General features: G+C 36.5%; 1 protein-coding gene across 1 annotated transcript in view; it reads right to left on the reverse strand.

Moving 5' to 3' along the window:
* Positions 1–25139, reverse strand: part of LOC129267751 (trichohyalin-like) — a 79685-nt gene that overhangs the window by 24289 nt on the left and 30257 nt on the right. The window contains exons 4-7 of the mRNA XM_064105068.1: positions 11791–11865; positions 10344–10463; positions 9422–9529; positions 1301–1399 (exon numbers count right to left, since the gene is read on the reverse strand). Coding sequence (XP_063961138.1) covers positions 1301–1399; positions 9422–9529; positions 10344–10463; positions 11791–11865 — 402 coding nt within the window. The remainder of the gene's footprint in view (positions 1–1300; positions 1400–9421; positions 9530–10343; positions 10464–11790; positions 11866–25139) is intronic.

Below are 25139 nucleotides of genomic sequence, written 5' to 3' on the forward strand. Positions count from 1 at the left end.
AAATAATAAATGAAAGCACTTGACTTAAGAAGATGGAGATGTGGCATTCATGATGTCCTTGTCGAAATTCTTGGATAATGGTTGGATGAAAAATACTTTGTAAGATGAAACTTAAGAGAAGACATTTCAAGGAGCCCACAGCAAAAGTGAAGGTGAAAGGAGTACTTGACCCAAGAAAATGGAGATGTGGTATTCATGAATGACCGGTAAGACAAAGCTTAAAAATCGATTGTAGAACAAACAGTAATAATTAACTGCATCGAGTACAATGTACGATCAATTGCAATGATAAATTGTAAGATCAGTTGCTACACCTGTGTTAAAGGTTTATATTAATCCAAGGCCATCAAAGGTGATGCCTTTGAATGTGAATGTTTTCTTATTTTCCAATTTTGGTGTAATAGATGCATAGAAATAAGGCATAACAAAGTGGCACATGGCCTTAAAATATCCAAATTTCAAGGCCAATTTGTTACATTCAAATAATGTTTGCATACATTTTCAAGGTGTGTTTGGAACATATCATTTGGAGTAAAAATAGACCATAATGAATTGAACTGAGTTGAGGCTGCATTTCTCACTCATCAATATTAACTAGATATCTTTGAATCTTCTGTTAACTAGTTTTTCTGTACAGTACACTTTCTTGACTTTCTTTTGTAAAACAGACATCTTCAATGAGACACCTTTTTATTAAATTTTCTTTTGCCTTTTATATCTTCAACAGTGATCATTATTTTGTTAAATTAAAATTGTGGAACATATTATACCTTGTATATCACATAATTGTAAAAACTTCAAATTTTTACACTTGGGAGTCTGTACCATATAAAAAAGACATTAGAATAGATATTGATTTATTGTTCAATGATATAACAAGTAATAATCAGTTTCTAACGTTCTACAGCTCTGATAAATTGCAATAGGTATAGGTATAGTAATGGTTTATTGAAAATTCACTCGGAGCCAAAGGCTGAATTGCAGAATATTGTATAAAACAAGTACAAGAATATACGATAATCAATTGCATAATGACACAGTGCTTAAGAAATCAAAATATTTAAAAAGAAACTTGCCTAAATAGATGGATGCAGGATTTTTATCCATGCATAATCAAAATTAATATAAACAGTTGGCGTTATCATATATACAATGAGAATATTCATAACAGATAATCCAACTGGAGGGCTTAGATGAAGGGAACGGCAAAACCTGATGAAAGAAATGGAGTGAAGAGAAAATAAATGAATGAATATCAGATGGAGCATCAAGTGGATGAGGTGTGGTCCACACAGATTACCTCCTCTTCCCTTTCTGCTTCCCTTCTCCTGCTACGTTCTTCTCGTTCTCTCTCTTCCTCTTGTTGCCTCTCCTCCTCTTCTTCCAACCTCTGGCGTTCCTTGGATAAAAAGTTTACGGATGTTGAAGGATGTTAGTCAATGGTAATGTTCTTCATATTTCAACAAACCATCCATGTAAAAATAATTACCATACCTTTCATAAATCACACACAACTTTGTCCAAGGCATCTCTGAAAACATTGAATACAAGTCATATCCAATTGTAAATCTACAGGTAATTTTATTCAGCATTCAAGATGAAGATCTGGGACAACATATATGAATATTCATCAATCAATATCCAATATGAATATTCATCACCATTCAATATTCAATACAAATATTAATATGCATGATCTAATCGACAGGAAATTGGCTCATTTCATCATCATTGAATATGAACTTGAATAACTATGATCTTTTATTACATATTGGTATTCCTTACATTTGATCATCATTTAAATATACAAATTAAAATTAATCACAATATTCAATATGAATATGAACATTCAAAATAATCTCCAGCATGCAAAGATATGTAAATGTTTGTTAAAGATGTCATAATGGAAGGAATGGGGTACAGTCTCTTCAAAGATCAAATTTGTCTACTCTTATACACTGTAAGATGATTATCATAGGGGAAAATGAATGTCGGTAAATGATCTGGAGGGGTTGGGTTCACAAATATTAAAGTACGACTAAAATTGTACTTAAGTTTCCAGTTGCACTTGTGTGGGGTTTATACCACATCATCACATTGTTCACATCATGCTCTCGGAAGACCCTCTACCGATAATCAAAGAGAAAAACACATACAATACCACACCCACATTTATATGACTTTTGGTCAGACTAAAATCTTTGTGAAAATAACCCCAAGGATTTTGTGAGGCAGAATTAGATTTGGTCAAATCTGGAAAGAGGTGACCTTCCGGGTGAATAAATAGAACTATTACACATCAGTGAGGTCAATAGTAGGAACTATGAATAGAACTATCCACAAAAATCACAGTGCGCTTCTCTCAACAAGTTAGCTTGGATGTGTCCATAAACAACATTTTGTTGACCCAACCATTCAGATTCAGAATGTACATTTGGAACGGTTAAAACACAAACAGGGAGGTTGCGTAGTTTGATTCGGCTGTTTCGAAGGTACTAAGCAAAGCAGAAAGCACAGAACTGTGGAAAATGCTTCAAATCAATACCCTAATACACATAAATGTGGTGACAAAAGTAATCACCCCTCAACACAAAACACCTACCCCCCCCCCCCCCCCCCTCTGACATGACACTGAAATTTATGAACAGGCATATACATGTGCTGAATTGAAAAGAGGGAAGGAGTGAAAGAAGGAATATCAAACAGACTTGGATGATGGTAGGGTCACTCCTTCTTTACCTCCTCTTCTCTTTTTCGTTCTTCCTCTCCATCACCATCTTCTTCTTCTGGTTGTTCTTTCTCCTCCTCTGGCTAAGGAAATAGGTTTATCTTGAGATCGTTAGGATAGTCGGGACAAACTTCCTAAAACATTTTTTTCTAACTTTTTATCACAAACATAGCACTAGTTTATTCCACACAAAAAACTTGCAATATACTGTACACATAAAGAAAAGCTGTGGGAAATCATGTACACAAGATGGGATAAAGAAACAACACGGCCCTAATCTGGCAAAAGGGTCTATCTGCACATTCGCCCTCGAAAAACTTTCTGAGAAAATCAGCTTTTGAAGTTTGAGCATTTAATTTACTTGTAGAATACTTGAGAGTTAATTTTAGTTGGTGGACTCTATTCTATCACTTAGTTTATCTTTGAAAAATTATTTTTAGTCCCTTTTTATTATTTTAATCCCTTTACTTTTCTTGTAAGATCCAATTTAATGCAGATAGACCCTTTTGCCAGATTAATCTCGGGAGCAAAGACAGTGATATTTATCTGGCAAAAGGGTCTATCTGCACATAGACCCTATAAAAATTGGCTGTAATCTGGCAAAAGGGTATATCTGCACATAGACCTTTTTGCCAGATTAAATGATGGCAGATAATATGTTTATTTTATCAGGCAAACGGGGTCTATCTGCAGATACACACTGTTACAGAGGGAAATTGTGTTACTTTAACCAGGCAGAAAGGTATATCTGCACGGTTGGTAAACTATTATAATATTGGACAGGCTGCGCAGGACTCTCAACTTCATGGTCTACAACCACTTGGTTTACTATTCATTTTGTCCAAAACCATTTGGTCTACTGACCGTTTGGTCCATAACCATTTGGTCTACTAGGCATTTGTTACAAAACCATTTGCTATAGGCGTTGTTACAAAACCATTTGGTCTAATAGGCGTTTGGTCCACAACCATTTGGTCTACTAGGTGTTTGATCCATAAGCATTTGGTCTACTAGACGTTGTTACAAAACCACTGGTCTACTAGGCGTTTAGTCCACGACCATTCGGTCTACTAGGCATTGATACAAAAAAACTATTTGGTCCACAAGCATTTGGTCTTCTAGGCGTCTGGTCCACAACCATTTGGTCATTTCATTTGGTCCACAACCATTTGGTCTACGAGGAATGTTACAAAAACCATTTGGTCTACTAGGCATTTGGTCCGTAACTAATTGGTCTAAGTAGGCATTTGGTCCACCAGGAATGTTACAAAAACCATTTGGTCTACTAGGCGTTTGGTCCGTAACTAATTGGTCTAAGTAGGCATTTGGTCCACAGCCAGCCATTTGGTCTACCAGGAATGTTACAAAAACCATTTGATTTACTAGGCGTTTATAACTAATTGACTTTGTTCTGAAAGCAATTGGTTGGATGCACAGGGTGTCTTAGCGATTGGAAAATGTAAAACCTAACCCCCACAACAAAAAATACATAAATAAATAAATAAATAAAATAATAATAATAATGATGACACTATCCAAGATTTTACACTTAATTGGCTAGGATATTGTTGATTATACAAAATTAATCAATTATAAAGTTGGGCATATCAATAATTTTTTTTAAATTTAATCCATCTTATAAGATTTTCATTAATTATAACCAATTGTATTTTGATTTCTCTTTCTCATGCCACAGACTGACGAAGAGTTTTACTTTGCCTTTCATTCTTTAAGAGCTATCTGTTTTTTTCTAAAATCTATGATTTTATTTTTTATATGGCAGTCTAACATCTACCAATTGTGTTATTTAATTTCTTCTATTTTTTGCCTTTTTCTCCTCTCTCCCTTGCTCTCCTGTTCTTTTTCTCTACTCTTCTTCTTTCGTGCTATCCTTCTTTTCTTAAATCTGTATTCACCTTTTGCAATGTTCTGCGGCATTGCACTTTGACATATAGAAGTAGTGTGGGGAGCTTATTTCAAATATTGCTGGCCCTCAGCGATCTGATCTCCCGAGTCAGGGTTTTACGGGCGTAATTACAACTGGCAGGCCAAAGATATTCATTCGAGTAAACCCATTTTAAATCTTTAATTTTTATATTGCTGATTGACAAAAATGAATGAATATGATTGATAATCTTACACTGATTCTAGGGAGGGTAACTTTACTGAACTTTCTTTTTTTCAAATTGGGATGATATATCACCACTTTGGAACTATTTTTATACTGGCGGAAGAAGTATTGCCATTTTACTGTCTCAAGTCATGAATTTGATCCTGTCAGGTGTAGTCTTTATAAATGCCGATTTATTTTTAAAATGAGCTACTCGAGGTACCCTTTTCTGGTCAGATATGGAATGTCAGACATGTATCCTATCCACTGGTAGTAAACATTCGATTCTCGAATTTCATCTTTTTTTTGAGCGCCTCTTTAACACACGAGTCTATGGGAAATGTTTTAGGCCCGTGATACCTTAGCTGCAAACTGGCAGCCATCTTGAAATCCAAGATGGCTGCCATGAAAACAAAATTATTTAAAAAAATTAGGTATTATAATTATAACGTAGATATTATTTTGAAATTTGACACTTGGGGTATTGAAATTTCCCCCAGTAGTCTGTCCAATAGATAGGCTGCAAAATGGCCACCATCTTGAAATCTAGAGAGGATCGACTGTCATGAAAATCCAAATTATTTTCTTGAGTTTTAAATAATTTGAGGCACTGCATTTTAGACATACATGTACAGGCAGGTTTTGGCCTGCTGGTTTTAGAATATTGCTGCCCCATTGATTGATCCACCAGGTCAGCTTAAAATGGCCGCCACTTTGAAATCTAGGATGGCTATTATGAAATATCTTTCCTGAGCTATACATTACATGTGACACTGTAAATTGGTATTATGTACATGTATGTATTTTGTTTTCATGGCAGCCATCTTAAGAAAAGGGTAACTCGAGCAGCTCATTTTAAAAATAAATCAGCATTTATGAAGACTACACCTGACAGGATCAAATTCATGGCTTAAGACAGTAAAATGGCAATACTTCTTCCGCTAGTATAAAAATAGTTCCAAAGTTGTGATATTCTTCCCAATTTGAAAAAAGCAAGTTCAGTAAAGTTACCCTCCCTAGAATCAGTGTAAGATTATCAATCATATTCATTTTTGAAAATCAGCAATATCAAAATTAAAAATTTAGGGTGGGTTTGCTCGAATGAATATCTTTGGCCTGCCAGTTGTAATAACGCCCGTATAACCCTGACTCAGGGGATCAGATCGCTGAGGGCCGGCAATATTTGAAATAAGCTCCCCACACTACTTCTATATGTCAAAGTGCAATGCCGCAGATCATATAAAACTCAACGAAATAATTGCAAAATTTCTATGGCAGCCAGCTTGGATTTCAAGATGACGGCCATTTTTCCGCCGACCAATTGTCAGATTCCTTGGAGCCAGCAATTTTTTTTATTAACGCACCCAGATACCCATATACTACAAATTTTAGTGGCACATATGTAAACTTCAAGAAAATGAGTTCAATGATTTTTAATGGCGGCCATCTTTGATTTCAAATGGCGGCTGACCCGATGGTCAAATCGCTTGAGGCCGGCAATAGTTGAAATCAGCGCCCAAAATTAAGCCTATATGCCAAATTTCAATACCGCAGTTCATATAAAACTCGAGAAAATGATTGCAACGATATTTCATGGCGGCCATCTTGGATTTCAAGATGGCGGCCATTTTGCTGCCAACCAAATGGTCAAATTGCTGGGGGCCGGCGATATTTGAAATCAGTGCCTTAAAATACCCCTATATGCCAAATTTCAGTGTCACATGTCATGTAAAACTCAAGAAAATGACATTTAATGATTTCTCATGGCGGCCATCTTGGATTTCAAAATGGCAGCCGACCTGATGGTCAAATCACTTGGAGCCGGCAATTTTTGAAATCAGCGCCCCAAAATACCCCTGTATGCCAAATTTTACACTTTCTGCCAGATTCGAGCATCTTTTTCACATATCTACTGGACTAGATAGACCCTTTTGCCTGATTAAATAAATACGCCTTCTCCACCATGTAATCTGACAAAAGGGTCTATGTGCAGATAAACCCCTTTGCCAGATTACTACCACTTTTTATAGGGTCTATGTGCAGATAGACCCTTCTGCCAGATTATACACCAGTAAAATGATGGAATTTGATATTGGTGTCCTCTGGTATCTCGAAAACGAAAGCTCGAGCACCACTGAGAGTTGGCCAGATGAAAATTTTGGCCTCATAAACCCTAGATATGAAAAAAAAAAAAAATCAAAAATTTTGCAGATAGACCCTTTTGCCAGATTAGGGCCGAACATCTTCTACATCATACTATACACTTTTCAAGAAAAAACAACAACAATATTTTGAACCAGAGTTCAAGAGCTCCAATCAACTCAAATGTGCTAAGACAGAGCATGGGATCAATAAATTAACTGATACAATACTGTACATCTAAACAGTTCTGGGCACTATTTCTGAATTAGTTAGACTATAAATCCACTCAGGCTTTGCATGTATATAATTTGAAATAATAGGGGACCAAAGAAAAATCCTTGTGGTACACTGTTTCCATCTTATACGGCTGTTGGTTAATTGGTTAATCCATCTTACACTGAGTTAGGAATTCATTAGTTTGATAATTGACCAGTGAGGTATAATGCTACTACATGGAAAAGCATTTACACAAATCATGAATACAAAGTTATTGAAGTAACATAACAGTATCACACTGCCGTATTAAAACCAATATATTTAGATAAATACATAGTGTAATGATATGAATTTTGTAAATCATAAATAATCACTCAGGCATCTTCAATTAAATCTACAGAAGTTATTGCGTAAAAAAGTCACATAAATGAGGGAGTTTTTAGATGAATATACATATCTTTCATGAAGATAGGAATTTTGTAATGCAATGATGATAAAATAATAACGTAGTAAAAGCAAGTCAAAAACAGTTATAGCAAGGATGGATGGGGAGCTGGAGTATACAGAGGGGGAGTATTTTGGAGTATCCCTTGAGCATCAAACACTTTGATTTCTTTGGTAAAGCAGGACTGATTTTTAAGGCAGAGCAAGGATGTCATAATTTGCAGATAATTTGAAAACTGGGATTGAAAGTGATTGTTCATGTGTCTGAAAGTCTCACAAAAAAAGCAAATTCTTTTATTTGACTTCACAGTAGGCCTATATATATATTTTTTTAATCAATGAGAGCTTGAAGCTATACTTACCAATGCTACTCTCATCTTCAAGAATGTTCAGTGGCGCCAGAATGCTCTGGGCCCCAGAATAGTTGTGATCACACCCTCTCCAGAAATATAACTTGATTTTTAACCACTGAAATGTGTGTATGCGGGACCTGCGCTTGTATAAATGCAACTCTTTCTGAAACAGGCCCCCTGTGCCCCGTCTTACGAAGAGTTACGATTGATCCGATCAATCGTAACTATGGACCGCCAGTAACGTCAACATCTATTTTGCATGTTTTGTTCAAAATATTCTAGCTATGATGTATATTCATGCATTCACTGTTTTCTTGAAAATTCACTGCGCTTCTCTTTGCATACAGAGGACGTTGTGCAAGTTTTTCGAAGAAAAAAATTACAAATGATTGGATCAGTCGTAACTCTTTGTATGACTGGGCCCTGCTCAGACAAAGAGTTGGAAGGGGATCAAGCCACTGCTTTAATACGCACAATGCAGACCTGCCAACCTTCTACAACAACAACAAAAGTATTTTTAGAAGGAAAGAAAAGAAGGATTTTTGACAAAAAAAGGTATTTAAAGAAATTTGTCTCAACGTAACAATCGCCAGCCCGTTGTTGTGAGATCGGTGAAAAAACATGTGAAATGACTCTACTTGAAAACTTGATAATTCACCGTTTTAAACATGTGCTCGTAGGCAAGAATTTACTTGTTCTTTTCATGAAACAAGTTACTTGCCTGACAGTGAGTTTCAGGGGCCGCGGAACGGTTTTCAAAGTGGGGGGGCTGAGCCAAAAGTGGGGGGGCTGACCATGCAAAAAATCACAATCATATGGTCATTTTAACGTTTTTGTACACGGTTTTGGAAAAAAGTGGGGGGGCTGAAGCCCCCGCAGCCCCCCCGCTTCCGCGGCCCCTGAGTTTTACCGGTCTGGGACTGTCAGACCAGCGCAAGTGTCACTAGCTGTGTATAATACATACACCATGATTGAAAATAATATAAAAAAAAAACAAATCATGCCAAAAGAATATTGGTGTATTCAGAGCAAAATAGAGGAACAAATACTCTAAAAAAGGGAACGGTTGGCATGTCTGACAATGGTTTGCTTCATCCTAAGCATTGTCCGGCCAGGGTTTTAATGGTGCCACTGACCATGCTTGTTATCTTGCATGACAAAGAATCCCCCTCCCCAATCCAACTGCCCACACTCCTTCAGTGGTTAAAAAGTACCTTGCATCATTCCGGTTCCAGCTGGCTTTTTCGGATTTTGCTTTTTCCTCTAGCGACCAGAATGAGAGACTCCTGTGTACACACTTATTTTCAAGGTGGCTTTATTTTGGCAAACTTCTGCTTCAATACAAGGCTATTTAGTCAATTGAAACATCCCAAAACAGTACACACCCCTTAAGATGTCTGTAAGCGAAATATATGGTGGATACAGTACCTCTTCTTGCCTTCTCTCCTCTTCTTCCCTGGCTGTGGCTGATGCTGCCTCCTCTTGCCTTTGACGTTCTTCTTCCTCCTCTTTCTCACGACGTCTTCGCTCCCTCTCCTTTAAAATAACCATTAAAATCATAGCATCAAAAGCATGTCACTAATAAAGTGCTCATTTCCATTGATACCTAGACCCCAAAAGACTGTCTTGTCAGATATCATAAGAAAAAAAAGAAAAAAAATATATACATGTTTAGGATATTTTGAGATCAACAGATCTTTACTCGTTTGGGGGTCTATTTTGGAACTCCATGCAAATGCATGCTAAATACCTTGTTATTTTTTATGACAGTGGGAACAACCCTCCCTCCTCTAGATTACTCTGTTAACTTTACCTCTTATCTCTCTTAATCTTCTTCTCTCTGTCTCATCCCTTTGCAATCAATCATCAAAATCATTCCTAATGCTAATCTCGCAAGGTGGTTTCAAACCACCTCGATCATGAGAATCTCCGTTACATCACGAGAACTTTTTTAGGCTAAAAAATACCCATTAATTAGTCCTGCATTCACACCGGCCCGAAACATACCCTTCGGGATAAGTTCCTGAAGTTACGAGCATGCGCAGTATGATCTGATAAGCAAGCCAGGCGCGAGATTCAAAATCACTAGCTCAGCAGCCACCCAAGGCGCCCGCGCCAAACTACCCGCTTGGCTAAAAGTTCCCGTAAATTGCTTTCACATTGCCAAAATACCTGCGACCTTGGAAAAATCCCCGCGAAAGTTCTCGTAATTTTGAAAAGTATTTTGCTTTCACATTGCCAATATTACCTGGTATTTTCTGATCGGGGTAAATTTCCCGATCAGAAAATACCTGGAAATGACAAACTTTTAGGCGGTCTGAAACCACCTTAAGTTACTGTGATAACTTACCTCTTGTCTCTGTCTCTCTTCTTCTTCTTCTCTCTGTCTCCTCTCCTCTTCCTCTCTCTGATTCTGTGTATCATCTTCCTCCTGTTGTTGGTTGGATGATGTGTCTTCTACCGTTTCACTCTAAAACATTAAACAATTAGGTAATATTATGTTTTATACAATGGTGAAAAGGATCCTAATCAATTCGGTGGATTCAGAATACGGTGCGCCGTCTATCGGTTGCAGCGGACAGGCTGAAGTTTGCAATGCCTCATGGGAAAAAGTCAACATCTGTCGCTCACGCTATCAGTAAAGTGCATGCATGCATGCGATTATTCAGCGCTGGCCAATGCAGTTCGACTGGATATGCTGTTTACTCGGGTGCATGAGGTGGAAGAGAAATTTACCCACATATTTCTTTGCAAAATTTAAACCGTCTTTGGTGAATTCTTGCCATACGGTTTTCATTTTGAAGCATCACAGTCACATTACAGTACACTAGCACCATGCGCTGCCTGCGCCTGTGTGTGATGTCAACCCAGAAGTTAGAAATTAGGCCTGTTTGCTGCACCCGATAGATGGCGCACCATATTGTGAATCCACTGAATTGATTGGCAGATATATATATTATGTGACCAGCCATTTACTTTCACTGACAGAAAAAATTGTGAATGACTGGTACTTATGACTAGTTCTATTGACCCATCATGGTTTTTAGATGAGGATGGTTTTATCAAATAACAAGGATCCACATCACTATCTTATAAAACAAATAATGCACAGGTTTTGAGATGAGGATGGTTTATCAAATAAGAAGGATCTACATCACTATCTTATAAAACATATAATGCACAGGTTTTGAGATGAGGATGGTTTATCAAGTAACAAGGATCCATATCACTACCTTATAAAAACATATATATACACATCATTTTCCTATGGCATTAGAATAATTACACACACTTGTAATCTTTTAAACCAAAAAAGCTAAAGTGGATATTGGGACCAGAATACATGTAGGTTCAATCCAGTCGCGGAAGACATTATTCATTTTGGTAATGTTACAGAGCTTTTATCTCCATACCCATAAATGTGAATTGAAGTTATCATTTTGAAAACACCAGTGCTTAACTATTTCAGAAATAAACGGAATGAGATCAAAACATAGGAGTCAAAACTCAAAGAGTATTTTAAATTGGAGAAATAATGCATGAAACAACAATTAAGGAGGATTGAAAGAAATAATCATAATTGAGAAATTATAATGATGAAAATATCTGAAAATGAACACATTTGAACATGCACATGTGAGAATAAGTCTACAAATGATATGAGAATGGATGGTCTCTGCATACAAAGAGACTGTATACATGTAGTAATCGTCATGTATTTGCTTGATATTGAATTAAATGTTTGATAGTTCGTAATATGACATTCAACTTCTTGTCTCTTCGTAAAATAAAAATACCTCAATCTTTTTTGGCGTCAAAGATTCATTGTTGTTCTCCTCCCGTTGTCGACGGCGACGAGATATGTATGACGACTACAAACACACATGCAGGGAAAGAAAATCGCATGAGAAAAGGAAGAAAATAAAAACAATAGCACATCAATGGTGAAAACACAATTCATTCCATGAAGTATGTTAAGTGGGGAAAACCATGCATTAGTAAAACCATTCATGAGGGATTAACCCCGGAAAATTGATCAATTCACAATGTTATTTTACTTCACAATATTATACAACCAAAATTAAAACAAATATCATGGAAACAGAAACAAACAATATTTTAGAGATCAAACTTAGTACGAGATATATTAACACAAGGGATTTATCATAAACACAGGACTGTGACTGAACAAAAAAACAACAAAAGAGTTTCAAACCACTTGAATTGTAAACCTATGTTTTGTACCTGTAGATTAAATTCACCCCCCAAAAACACAGATCACGTATAAAAATTGCTTTAAAACTTGCACACCCCTATAAAATGGAATGAACCATGTTGTAATACTTGGGTATAAAGTGAAATAAGAATGTGTAAAGTACTAACTTACTGATCACAATTTCCTAAATCTTGTAAAACTTAATTCAACCACTGTTTGATTGATAAGTAAGGAAGTAGTGTGTATTGAAACGCACATGATCAACGCTGATCAAATGTAGTTTAAGGTAGTGTTGGTAGACCAGATAAAGGCTTGTTACCACAAACATTCTGGGTGAAATATATGAACAATTTCAAGTATATGGTATATGAACACGTTTATACCCAATTTGCATTTACACTTCCTAAACATCAATGTCTTGACTTTTTTGTGATTTTTATAATAAATATTCTAAATCAGTGTTATTGGGACATAACAATGAACTTAACAATTAATAATTAATGTTTCAAAACAATGATTTGGGCACTACACATTTAAACTTAAATATACCCTAACTTCATGTTGCACCAAACTAGACCTTTTCATAAGAGAAATTATTTCTATGGTGAACTTATGAATTTATCATGACATCTTTCACTTTTACAGGAATGCCCCTTTGAATATATATTTGCACTCACTGGTTCATGTACAACAAATCAACCAGTTTCGATCAAAATGGTTGCAGAATTATTATACTATAGTATGACATAGAGGAATGTAAACCACACGATTAATAGATTAAATATAACCAATTGAAGCCAAGTGTTGTTGTTGTTTTTTACTTATGTGACACTCCTACACTCAACGCATTCCACTCGTAAGTATGTTATCCCACTGATCTGCTCAAAAAGAAAAGTGGATATCACATCAGCTCAAACCCCTGAAACCGTCAGATGGGCGGATTCTTCCACCACATTTGGCGGTGCTGCACCAGCCCGAGTTTGCTCAATCTCGAGATCTCGAGATCAGCCCTCTTCGCGATTAATCTCGAGATTCAAGAAACCCAGTCTCCACCATCGCAGGAAGAGTGATTCCTGCTCGAGCGAGTCATCGATGCATTTTGGTCTGACGCCGTGAATACATAATCCTGAGTGCACCTGCAACTGCGAATTAACGGGATAATTCGTAAAATAGCGCGCTATTTTGCAAATAATCCCCAGTTGACTTGGGATTGCAATCTTGAGATTAATCCTGCGAATTAGCTCGATAATTGCGTCTCCATTACAGATAATCTCAAGATTGTTCAGATCGGGATAATTTGCCGGATCTGAAATAGCGCACTAATTTCAAAACTGAAGCTGGTGCAGACGGCCCTATTGTGACCTATGTCCTGATATATGTGGGCTTACATAACAGCCATGAAACAAATCACATTGTTACTTGTTAGGCAAATAAGCATATCAAAATCAAGGCAGTAATAATCATCAATGGAATAAGCCCAAAATTGCCAATTCGTCTACTGCCATTCTGTCTACTGACCACATGATCTACCTTCATTTTGTCTAATGCCACTTCGTCCATCAACATTCGTCTACCACCCATTTCGTCCAGTCACCATTTCGTCCAATAGCCGTTTTGTCTAATCATCAGTTCGTCTATAACCATAACCATTTCGTCTACCACCCATTTCGTCTACTTCCATTTAGGCTAATGCCAACTCGTCCATTAACCAGTTCGTCCAATGTTCATTTAGTCCAATAGCCATGTCGGAGTTGGTCCAATATCCAAATCGTCTATCAACTCGTCCAATTGCCACTGGTCAGTGGCTAGGTAGATATAGACTGGGGTGAGCATTTGATAGTAAAGTACTATGTACTCCTAAAATAAGATGGATGAAAATGTTTTACTGGCCATTGGCTACTTGGATATAGACTGGGGGAGCATTTGATATTAAAGTACTATGTTCTCCTAAAAATAAGATGGATGAAAATGTTTTACTGGTCATTGGCTAGGTGGATATCGACTGGGGTGAGCATTAAGTAGTAAAGTACTATGTACTCATAAACATAGTCCAGCATGTAAATGTTTAACTTTAACTGGTCATTGGCTAGGTGGATATAGACTGGGGGCGAGCATGTGATAGTAAAGTACTATGTACTCATAAATAGTCCAGCATGTAAATGTTTAACTGGTCATTGGCTAGGTGGATATAGACTGGGGGCGAGCATGTGATAGTAAAGTACTATGTACTCATAAACATAGTCCAGCATGTATATGTTTTACTGGTCATTGGCTAGGTGGATATAGACTGGGGGTGAGCATGTGATAGTAAAGTACTATATGTCTATTCCATCTGCCCATGTCACTGTGTATTATCATTGCTAGCCATGGCCATGCAAACATAAAGTTTGGTTTCCTGCACTTTATCTCTCAGGTAGATATGAACGTATTATTTCATGCATTTGAACCATGTATTTTGGTGGAGTGAACCCCCCCCCATTTCAACTTCATTATTAGGCCTATATTATATGAATGAATATGTCCTAAACACGTATGGAGTGCACAATATATATATTTTTTAGTATGTCACCATTTTACATGGAAATTGAATGCACTGACGAGTTTAGGATATTAGTTTTCTTTGAAGTTTTCTAATACATGTGGGGATTATATGCACTTTGTAAGATAAGCACCCTAAGTGCCTGAAGTACAAACTTTTACAAAGGAGGGCACTAAATAATCCAACATCTTTCACAAACTTTCACGAAGAACAGTCACTGCACTTTTGTAAGTTGGAATATCAGATAATACTCTAAGATTTCAAAAGATGCTCGTCTGTGTCAAAAAACAAAAATAACCAAAAATCTGGACTTTAAGGATCCATATTACATCATCTTTCACATGCCTTCATCGATATTTTTCTCTATTTTTACTAATTAAAATTATAATCGTCAGGGGGAACTTTATCTTCACTGATTACTCTTGATCAAAAGATATAGTTCCGTAAACCTATGGGTGGATAAATGAGATATCGTAAAATAAGCCTGGCATTTCTTACTGTTTTTAGCAAAGGACTGAATTTCAGATTTTAACTACCCTAAAAACTGACACGACTGTAGCTCTAAATGGACAGCCATCTTCTTTTTTTTATTACATGCAGTGGTGGATCAAGAGGGAGGGCACAATCCCTTCCCCCCCCCCCCTCTTGAGCCCGATAAAAATATTTCTAGTGGAAAAGTTGGCATACGCAAGTGAAGACCCCTCCCCCCTTTATATCGGTTTGTCAAATGTTTCCGAACTAAAACGTCCCCCCCCCCCCGAAATCCAGAATCCACCCCTGAGCACATGTACTCTAAGCCATAGTTCGGGGAGAAAGAATATGATAACAAATGCTGAGGACAGATAGAGAGCGAGAAACCACATATAGATACACACTGTCCAAGACTGAATGACAGACATAGCTGACATTCTTCAAGTAAAAGGGCTGAGGAAACTGATGTATAGTGATAGCAAGCCCCACATCTTGGACAAATTATAGCTTGAGTTTTGATAGCAAAGGAAAAAAAAATTGACACATATGTGTTCACACTTTGAATTCGGGGAACTTCAAGTCCAGGGGTCCGTTTCATAAAACGTATTAAAATAACAAATTTGTAATAACAGTTTAAAGCTGCTGAAATCATTTGATTTGATTGGCTGATAGTGATAGTAAACTTGTTATAGATATTGTGCATTTGTTATTATAACAAGTATTTATGAAAAATGACCCAGGTTTAATCAAGACTTAAAGCTACTCTATTCCATTAATTATCAGGAGCTCTTGTACATGTAGTACAATACAATATTATACACTCAGTGCTGGATCATGTGTCTCATATAACTATATTACTATATGTGAATAATACACAAGCAAGTATACAAAAGTTGCTAAATTGTGTTTCAGGTAGGCCTTTGTAAAATCTTTGCTGACTTAGTTTTAATAACAAAGCAACAAGAAAAGATATTTGACACACGTGTGTTCATACTTCAAAATCACATTATAGAGCTCTATAAATCTTCATGAATTATGTAGTTTGATAAATAACATGAAAAAAATGTACTACATATGTTTACACAAGACAATAAGGGGAATTTAAACTTACAGGACAAGTCCACCCCAACAAAAAGTTGATTCAAATAAAAAGAGAAAAATCCAACGAGCATAACACTGAAAATTTCATCAAAATTGGTTGTAAAAAAAGAAAGTTAGGACATTTTAAAGTTTTGCTTAATTTCACAAAACAGTTATTCGCACATCCTGCTTGGTATGAAAATGAGGAGACTGACTACGTCATCCACTCACTATTTCTTTTGTATTTTATTATATGAAATATTCAAATTTTCTCCTCGTTGTCAAGTGAAACAACAATTAATCCTCCCTGAACCTGTGGAATTAGCATTATTTAATACTATATGGTTCAGTCAAGTTGGTCCTTATTGTCAAATATGTAAAAAATTGATTATTGTATAATTCAAACAATAAAAAACAAAGAAATAGTGAGTGAAGGACATCATCGACTGTCTCATTTGGATGTCACTGAATTGTGCATATTCACTGTTTTGTGAAAAATAAGCGAAACTTTAAAATGTCATAACATTCTTATTTTACATCCGATTTTGATGAAATTTTCAGTGTTATGCTTGTATTATGTTTCTCTTTTTAAACCAACTTTTTGTTGGGGTGGACTTGTCCTTTAAAGACTATCAAAGTGTAGGCCTACCTACAATAGTTGGAGTGACCTTTCAATATGTAAATTACAATTCTGCCAGCAATGATAATTCTGCTAGTGAGTAATGGCATGAAATGGGACAGCAAGTATAACATTCAAACATTAATTTTGACATTTCTCTGTGACCAAAAATATTCCTTCATGATCACCTGGACACGTTTGGATGAGGGTGAGCCCATATAGCAGCAAATTAAGTGCTGGATTTTAAAGTATGTCAAGCTTAGTAATTCTTTTGATGCTAACCCACATATGGAAAACACTTTTCCTCCTAAAATCATTGCATTTACACAATGATACGTACCGTAACATTGTTCCATCTCATCAACTACTTGTTTTGTTCTGAAATTTCTTGAATTTGGAAATTACTTAAAATAAATAAAAAAATTATCAGGAACCAGACATCAGTTAACATTCTGCAAGGTCATTTTGTCACTGATGTGAAGCCCTGAATCATTTTGTTCATTAACAAATCAGTAAAACAATGAAGTAGTCAGACTTTAAAAGACACATCTTCCAAATATTATGCAATATATTACTTGTCTAACAATTTGAAACTCCATAGCCAAAAATTTAAAGAAATTTTCAGTTACATATTGGGAAAATGTCCACATGAATTAATTAAAACACATCAGAGTTGAGGAATTAGAAAGGTCATTGCAATGTTATCCTATGTGGTTAAAGGGATTGTTTCACTTTGTGAGCAATTTAAAAAATTATCATATTGCTTTTTGAAAATGGTATGAACATTTGACTAACAGCTTAAAAATACCCATGTGAAAGTTTGGGATCATAACATGTTCGGGAAGTGTTTTTAAAAACTGAAAATCTGAGGCAATGTTTGAAGAGAAAAATGCACTTCTCGACGGTTGATTCGTGATTCCGTTTCCAATTTAAATCGATATTATATAGCGCCACCTTGTGATGTATGCAAGAAAGTAGGCGGAGCTTACCACGGGGAATTTCGCTTCTTGCGTGATATGTGGGCGAAGTTAGTTTGTTTTGGGTTTTTTCTGTGTCTCCGCTCGGTGTGTGCGATAAGCGATCGATGCATGTGCGTTGCTTATTGCCTGTGTGAAAGGGTGTAGCTGTGTGTGTCGCTTGTGCATAACATTGGGGGAATATCATAGGTCCATGATCATACTGTCAAACTGTGTCGAACTCGTGAATGTCCATTCCGTCTGTGGTCTGTACATTTGAATATGCTACATGTATGCCTCATAATGAACTTTGTAGACTTACAGACCATGGGATTTTGATGAATTTATATTTTGGCGACGTAAATTAGTAGCAAATAAAACGACAACAACAGAAAAGAACGCGACAAACCGGGGCTACAAATACAATCTCGGATCTACAGTGTAGAGTAGTAGTAGTTTTTTTTTGTGGATCATGGGGGCCGGGGATGGAGCGTGATTTTCCAGAAGCTATATTGTGCCCCCCCCAAAAAAAAAAAAAAAATCCCCTCTGTTCTTTTCTTTAGTTTACCTTTGCATGCACTACAAGATATCCTTGTGGTTGTTGATAATTCTCTTTTACCTGGTAACGATATAGCAAACGTCCGTCGACTGGTTCGAGAAGAGAATGCAATATAGCTCCATGTAATGCAATATCATGGAGCTGTAATATGTATCCGAACTCCACTCTGGTCATGTTACGTCCACGTAGTCACAGGCCTTCGTGTGTCATGTGCATGTTTACATGCACGGGGCATAGCTGGGTAGGAACTCGGAATAAAGGCAGTGACCTCTCCTTCTCCCCCCCCCCCCCCCCTGGCATGGAAACATCCACCATCGTGGTTTTTTTTTTTTTGTGTGTGTGTGTGTGTGTGTGTGTGTTTTTTACGTTCTCCACGAGCTCCCCCAACTAAACAAAGATATTCCCATCCCGGATTTCCCATCCCATCAAAATCTTCGGTAGGCCTATCTTCACGTAAGATGCTTATGAGAAACTCCCGGGGAGAAACTATATGATCAACATGATCAACGTATTGCCCCCCCCCCTCCGATCGATCGGGGCCTGTCCGTTTTGGACTTTATTTTGGAACGTGGTAGATAGGGTAGTTAATTGCAAACCCAAAACATCTCAACTCCTAGACCCCGGACTATAATGACTATTAGACCTACAAATTATTATCCATAAACTTTGTTGGGTTTTTTTTTTTTTTTTTTTTAATGTTTTTTTTGGTAAGGGGTAGGAATCGTATTTAATTTTATCCATGATTGGGGTCAATAATTCTTTCAGTTTCTCCGCCATATAATCCGCTCATGACATCTTTCAAATCATATAACTTTTCTTTTACATTTTCCATTTCTTTCGGCCGCTCTTTTCTTTTCTTCTGCTTCCCCTCTCTCGATCCTCCTTCCGTAAATTCTTTACAGTAAAAAAGAAGTCTGATTTTTTTTACACATCCCTGATTACTATATGAACCTTACGTGAAAACAGTGTTTTGTGTTCTTTTCTAGCTCGTTTACCTGAAAACCTGTAAATTGGTTATTGATTTTCTTCATACAATTTATATGAAACCTCAGCGTATATGAAGCATCCTTTACCTTCGATCTGGTATTGTTTATATTGGTTGGTTGGTTGGTTTTATTCACGATTAAAAAAATGCATAAATATAAACAAAATAACATTACATAATCAAATAATTAAAAAAAAACAATATAACAAATTAACAATATAACAGTAATGAAGCTTACAATGCATGTAATACAGAATCGTATGGATAGACCCGTTTCATATTGGCTATTAATAGCCAACCTGTTCTTCCCCGGGGTCCCTAAAAATAAATTAATTAAATTAGCATTACAATATGAAAATTTCTAATAAATACGAGTATAACAAATCAATATAAAACAAATGTAAAATAATATATCCTCATGATATCATTCATTTGGGGAAAATAATGAAAAATGAAATAGTGTAATTAGTCAAACGTTATCAATCACGAAAGTTCCCTTTTCTGCTCGATCCAATCACTGAAACATTCAAATTCCATGGAACAATTAGTCATACATCATCACCACAACTATCACATAACAATACACTTAAATTCGTGTATTTTAAAACAAATTCTTGTGAATGAGCATAATTGTATTTCCGTCGATATTGAAAGGCCGTCTCTAACAGGGTATGACCCCCCCCCCTTCCCATGTCGGGGTAAGGGGGAGAGGGGGAAAATAGAAGTGAGGATGGGGAAGAAGAGAAAGAAGAAAACTGGAAGAAGGAAAGAAAAAAAATGAAAAGAAAAGAGGCTGTCGGACTGACGCCTACCGGAAAAATGATATATGGGTCACGAAGGAATGTTCCATTACTCCGTGTATATATATGCTATACCGACAGTGATTAGAATATACTGTCACACAGGGCGGTTCTAATTAATTGCTTCATGTTCCGAGAGAGATTTGAATGTATATAGGTTTTAGGTCTAAATCGCCTTACAATCAAGCCCATTTTTTTTTACGTACAGTGATTAAAATTGCCCGGCCATATGTCCCAGTCGCCAAAATTGTTAGCTCGCGCTTCGCGCTCGCATCATTCAGACTGTTCCATTATCATCTTCACAAGTTTCTGACGTGTTGGGCAGCGCTTTTAAAATATTCACTTTTATGTCAGTAAATTTAGTTCGCGCTACAAACAGCTTGTTCTTTATTGTTTTACAACGTCCAGTCATGATCAATTATATATAAAAAAATATATATTGTTGAGCATGATATACCCTTCGTATTCATTATTACAAGAAGTGCAAAAGGAATGTCTAGTTTTTATGTCTACATGTAAAAAATAGCTTATTGTGCTTCGCGCTTGCAATTATTGTTTACTGAGGTACATATAATTTGATATTTACATTAAAAAAACCTGCTTAGAATGTCCAGTTGTCGGGCCATAATAATATTCAGCTCGCGCTATTCGCTCGCATTGTTTAATTTAATGTCCACCATGTCCACAGTGGCGTATCTAGAACAAACGAGGCCCGGGCAAGTGCTAAAATCGCACCCCTTTCAAAATATAGGTCTATTGTGTATATACTCTGCACTCGACCAGTCAAAATAAAACATAATATTCTAGTCCGGGGTTTTTTTATCATGAAAATGATGCGTATCTAACGAAAACAACGTATGCGAGCGCTAAGCACGTGCCTATTATTTTCAGTATTAAGATCTTAAAAAGGAATATTCTAAGCACTTTTTGTAATAATTAACATGATGCATATCCAGACAATGAACGCATTCGCGAAGCGCGAGCCGAAAATTATTGATATTGAGACCTACAATCGGGACATATCGATGCTTGTCTAATTAAGCATTTCATGCAAGCACGAGGGGCGAGCTGAAAAATTAATATTGAGGGGAAATCTTAATAATAATGATGATAATGATAATAATTATAATAATAATAATAACAATAATAATAATAATATTGGTGGCTTCTTATATAGCGCACGCGTCCACCTTTCGGTGCTCATGGCGCTTGTAGAAAAATAAACACAACACCCAACAACAATAGAAAACGAAAAAGAATAAAATTTGAATTCTCCTGAATGTTAATGGGAGATCAAAATTTAGTTTTCACTGGGACTTGAATGTTTCTGTTGATGAAAATTTGGCGTAATTGGATAGGCAATCGATTCCATAGCTTTGGTCCTATAACAGAGAATGCATCCCCCCATTTGTGTTTGGTTCTGGGTGTCTGGAGCAATAGAGCATCAGAATGATGAGCGGAGACTGCGTGAAGGCTGATATTTTGAGATAGAGCTGCGGAGATATGTGGGGGAAGAGAGAATAAATTGAATAATAGTAAAATAATTTTGAAGGAGATTCTTTTATCAACAGGCAGCCAATGTAAGGACTGGAGGATTGGCGAGATGGAGTCATACTTTTTAGTGTATGTTAGGAGACGTTGAAGTTTTGTCCAATCTTTTTGTGGGAGGTTAAAGAACAATGAGTTTGAAAAATCTAATCGGGAGGAAATCAAAGCATGGATAATTTTAGGGGCTTTTTGTAGGAATTCATGAAAAGGATACGTATCTCATCGGGGTAGGCCCTAATGTGAGCGCGAAGCGCGAGATGATATTTTGTATATCCTCACCTAAAAATGTCTAATGGAGAGTTTTTATCTCCCTCATCAAAATCAGAGCGTGGTGAGAAGCTTTGACAAACCAGAAAATTATATGTCCGAACTGTTTGCAAGAATTAATGAAAAGAAAGGTATAAAAATAATGCAAACACGTAGCTATAGATGAAAAGTTATGACATTTGAGTTTGAAAAACTATTTTTTTTTATAAGGAGTGTTTGTTGGAATTCATGGAGAGAATAAAAGTACATGTATATCACTAATTAAAAGTTGCACGAATATTCATCCCTGGGTAAAGACATGCAAGATTATTTTTTTATGTTGAAAAGTGCATTAATGGTACAGAGAACGGGGGTATTACCGTCAGCGGTATTCCTTTTTTCAGCGTCTTAATTCCTTTGCCTTTTCTATTCATTTTTTTCCTTTCTTTCTTTGCATCTATCTCCCGTTTTTGCACCACTGAAAGTAGCACCCGGGGCACGTGCCTCCATTGCCGCCCCGGCTAGATACGCCATGTAATAAAGTCCACTTTTCATGTCGGAAGAAATATCAGCTTGCGCTCCGCGCTCTAATCGATTGTTGAGTTATACATATATATATATATATATATATATATATAGAGCCATTCTGTTCATGGTTCCATTGCTTTTTATGTCTTGTTTTAGGTCTAAATCCAGGGGGAAAATCACCTCGCGTCTAATTCTCTAATATGACGTTTCTTCTTTAAATAAAAAACGGACTTGAACTTTCCAGTTTTTAGATCTGAATTATAAAAAAAAATAATCAGCTCGCGCTTCGCGCTCGCATTAATTGTTTGATTACATAATCATCCTGGTTATGATTTCAAAACGTGGTTAACATGTTCAGTTCTCAATAATACTCATATTGTACATGACAGAAAAAGTGCTTAGATTGTCCGAGTTTCGGGCGGAAAATTAGAATTTCTGTTCGCGCTTCATGCACGCCTCGCATCATAAAGTTGTGCATATATATTCAATTTATGGTTGAAAATGTGATTCGAATATACATTTTTCTGTCCCAGATATTGAAAATGTACAACTCGCTCTCGCATTTTATTGATTGGTGAGATTTGTATTACATGTACATTCATGAGTCACTGCAAAACGAATACTTTTGTAGGTGAGTATATTAAAAATTACTTCTGTGTTTCGCGCTCGCACGAATCTTTTCGTTAGATACGCATCTTCTTCATGATTACAATAACTGCCCAGAATATTCAATTCTCAGTTCTAAATAAAAATATACAATAAATTTAGCTTGCATGTGATGATGTGATATATTTAGACCTCATGAGATAAGGTAAGATAAGACTGTATTAGAACTTCGATCTTTAATTAGGTCAAGCCCTCTAATATATAAATGAATAAATAAATAAATAATAACGTGAATAATGCTCCCCCCCCCAAAAAAAAAAAAATGATTTTGGCGGCCTATCGGGAAAGTGTGAATGATAATTCCCACCCCTACCTTTAACTGATGAAAGCCTGTACTGCCCTGGGTATGGTGGAAGAAAATGTGACTGAGGAGAGTGTTGAACACTTCCAAGAATCATGGTCGTATAGCTGACGTCGGTACACGTTACCGATATACATTTGTAGAATCAAGGGCTATACAGACAAACATTTTGAACATTTACGATGGAGTGTAGCTCGTGAGCAAAAAATAAAATAATATAATCACTTTTGAAAATGAACACCACTCCCCCCCCCCCTCTCCCTTGCATGGTTGTGGAAGTTCTTAGTGTTTTTCGTTTGCGCGGGGGAGGGGCTCAAATAAAGGTTTATAGGTATGTTCGTTTTGATAACACGAACCAAGCAGTGATAATAATACATGGGCACCTTGAGCACCTAACAAGATGGACACGTGTGCTATATAAATATTATATTATTTTATTACTATTATTATCATTACTTAGAACTTATACGCTACTCGCCCCTTCCACTTCCCTCGTCTCCATTTTTTTTTAGGGGGCCGCAGGTATAGGCATAATCTATAGCGTTCCCGCTCCCCCTTTCAATAATTTTAATTTTTTTTCATCGTCTATTCTGGAGATATATGATTTCATCTCTCAGATCCGCCTCGTCAGTGTGTAAATGCGCTAGCGTGAAGGGAGGGGGTCGCTAGCAACCAACCTCCAACCTTGGACAAGACAAGAAATAGGAGAAAAAATAAAGGACATTTTAATATTAGAAACGAAAATGTCTGCTATGTTCTTGTTTGTATTTTCCCCTGTTTATATTCCATAATGATGTAATGATTTTCATTTCAAGATTTCAAAAATCACATGTTCAGACCCCCCATTCCTCCTTGTCCAGGGTTGCACTTTGTGAATAAGAGAATTCAACCTGGTCACACGTCGTTTTATTTTCGTTTTCAGATCCTTTCAATTTATTTCTCTCTCCCAATTTTCTTTCTTTAGTCATGTTCGTTGTGTTGTAGAACAATAGAGTGGACTCTTTGACGTCGAAATAAGGTTACCAGACTAACGAAGGGAATGGGAAAGGTAGCGATAAATGGAAGCGAGGGGAAGGGGCACGCCCTCCTAAATTTTAGATAAGTGGGGTAGTTACCCCCTTAAAAGGAAGAGGGAAAGAAAGAAAGAAAGAAAGAAAGAAAGAAAAAAGAAAAGAAAGGAAAACTGTGAAAATAAAAATAAGAAAAAGATGAATATTACATGTTTACTAAAACCGATAATACCAAAATAGCAGTTTTGACAAAGGAAAATACTTAAAATTTAAAGCAAAATAATCATACAATAAAAAATAAAAAGTTTGTTTTCCGCACCAAAATGAAGGTGTTTGGATCAAACCTGTACATCACCCCCCATATAAATCTTGGAGGTGATTTAGCACCCCCGATTACAAAGGCCATGTGCATCGGTGTTTCCACAGATCCAAAACAAACTTCTCGAATTTATAGACATTTCCTAGAATTTTTAGTTTGATTTTAACAAAAATTGTACAAAAATGTAGCCAGCCGAAACTTTCAGCAAACAATTTTAAAAATATAACATGAATGTTGACAGTTGTTATGTTTAATTATTGTTTACTTGTAATCTTTGGATTTCCCGAAATTTCCTGCATGGAT

Source organism: Lytechinus pictus, chromosome 9 (genome assembly GCF_037042905.1).
Source record: "Lytechinus pictus isolate F3 Inbred chromosome 9, Lp3.0, whole genome shotgun sequence".
Lineage (NCBI taxonomy): Eukaryota > Metazoa > Echinodermata > Echinoidea > Temnopleuroida > Toxopneustidae > Lytechinus > Lytechinus pictus.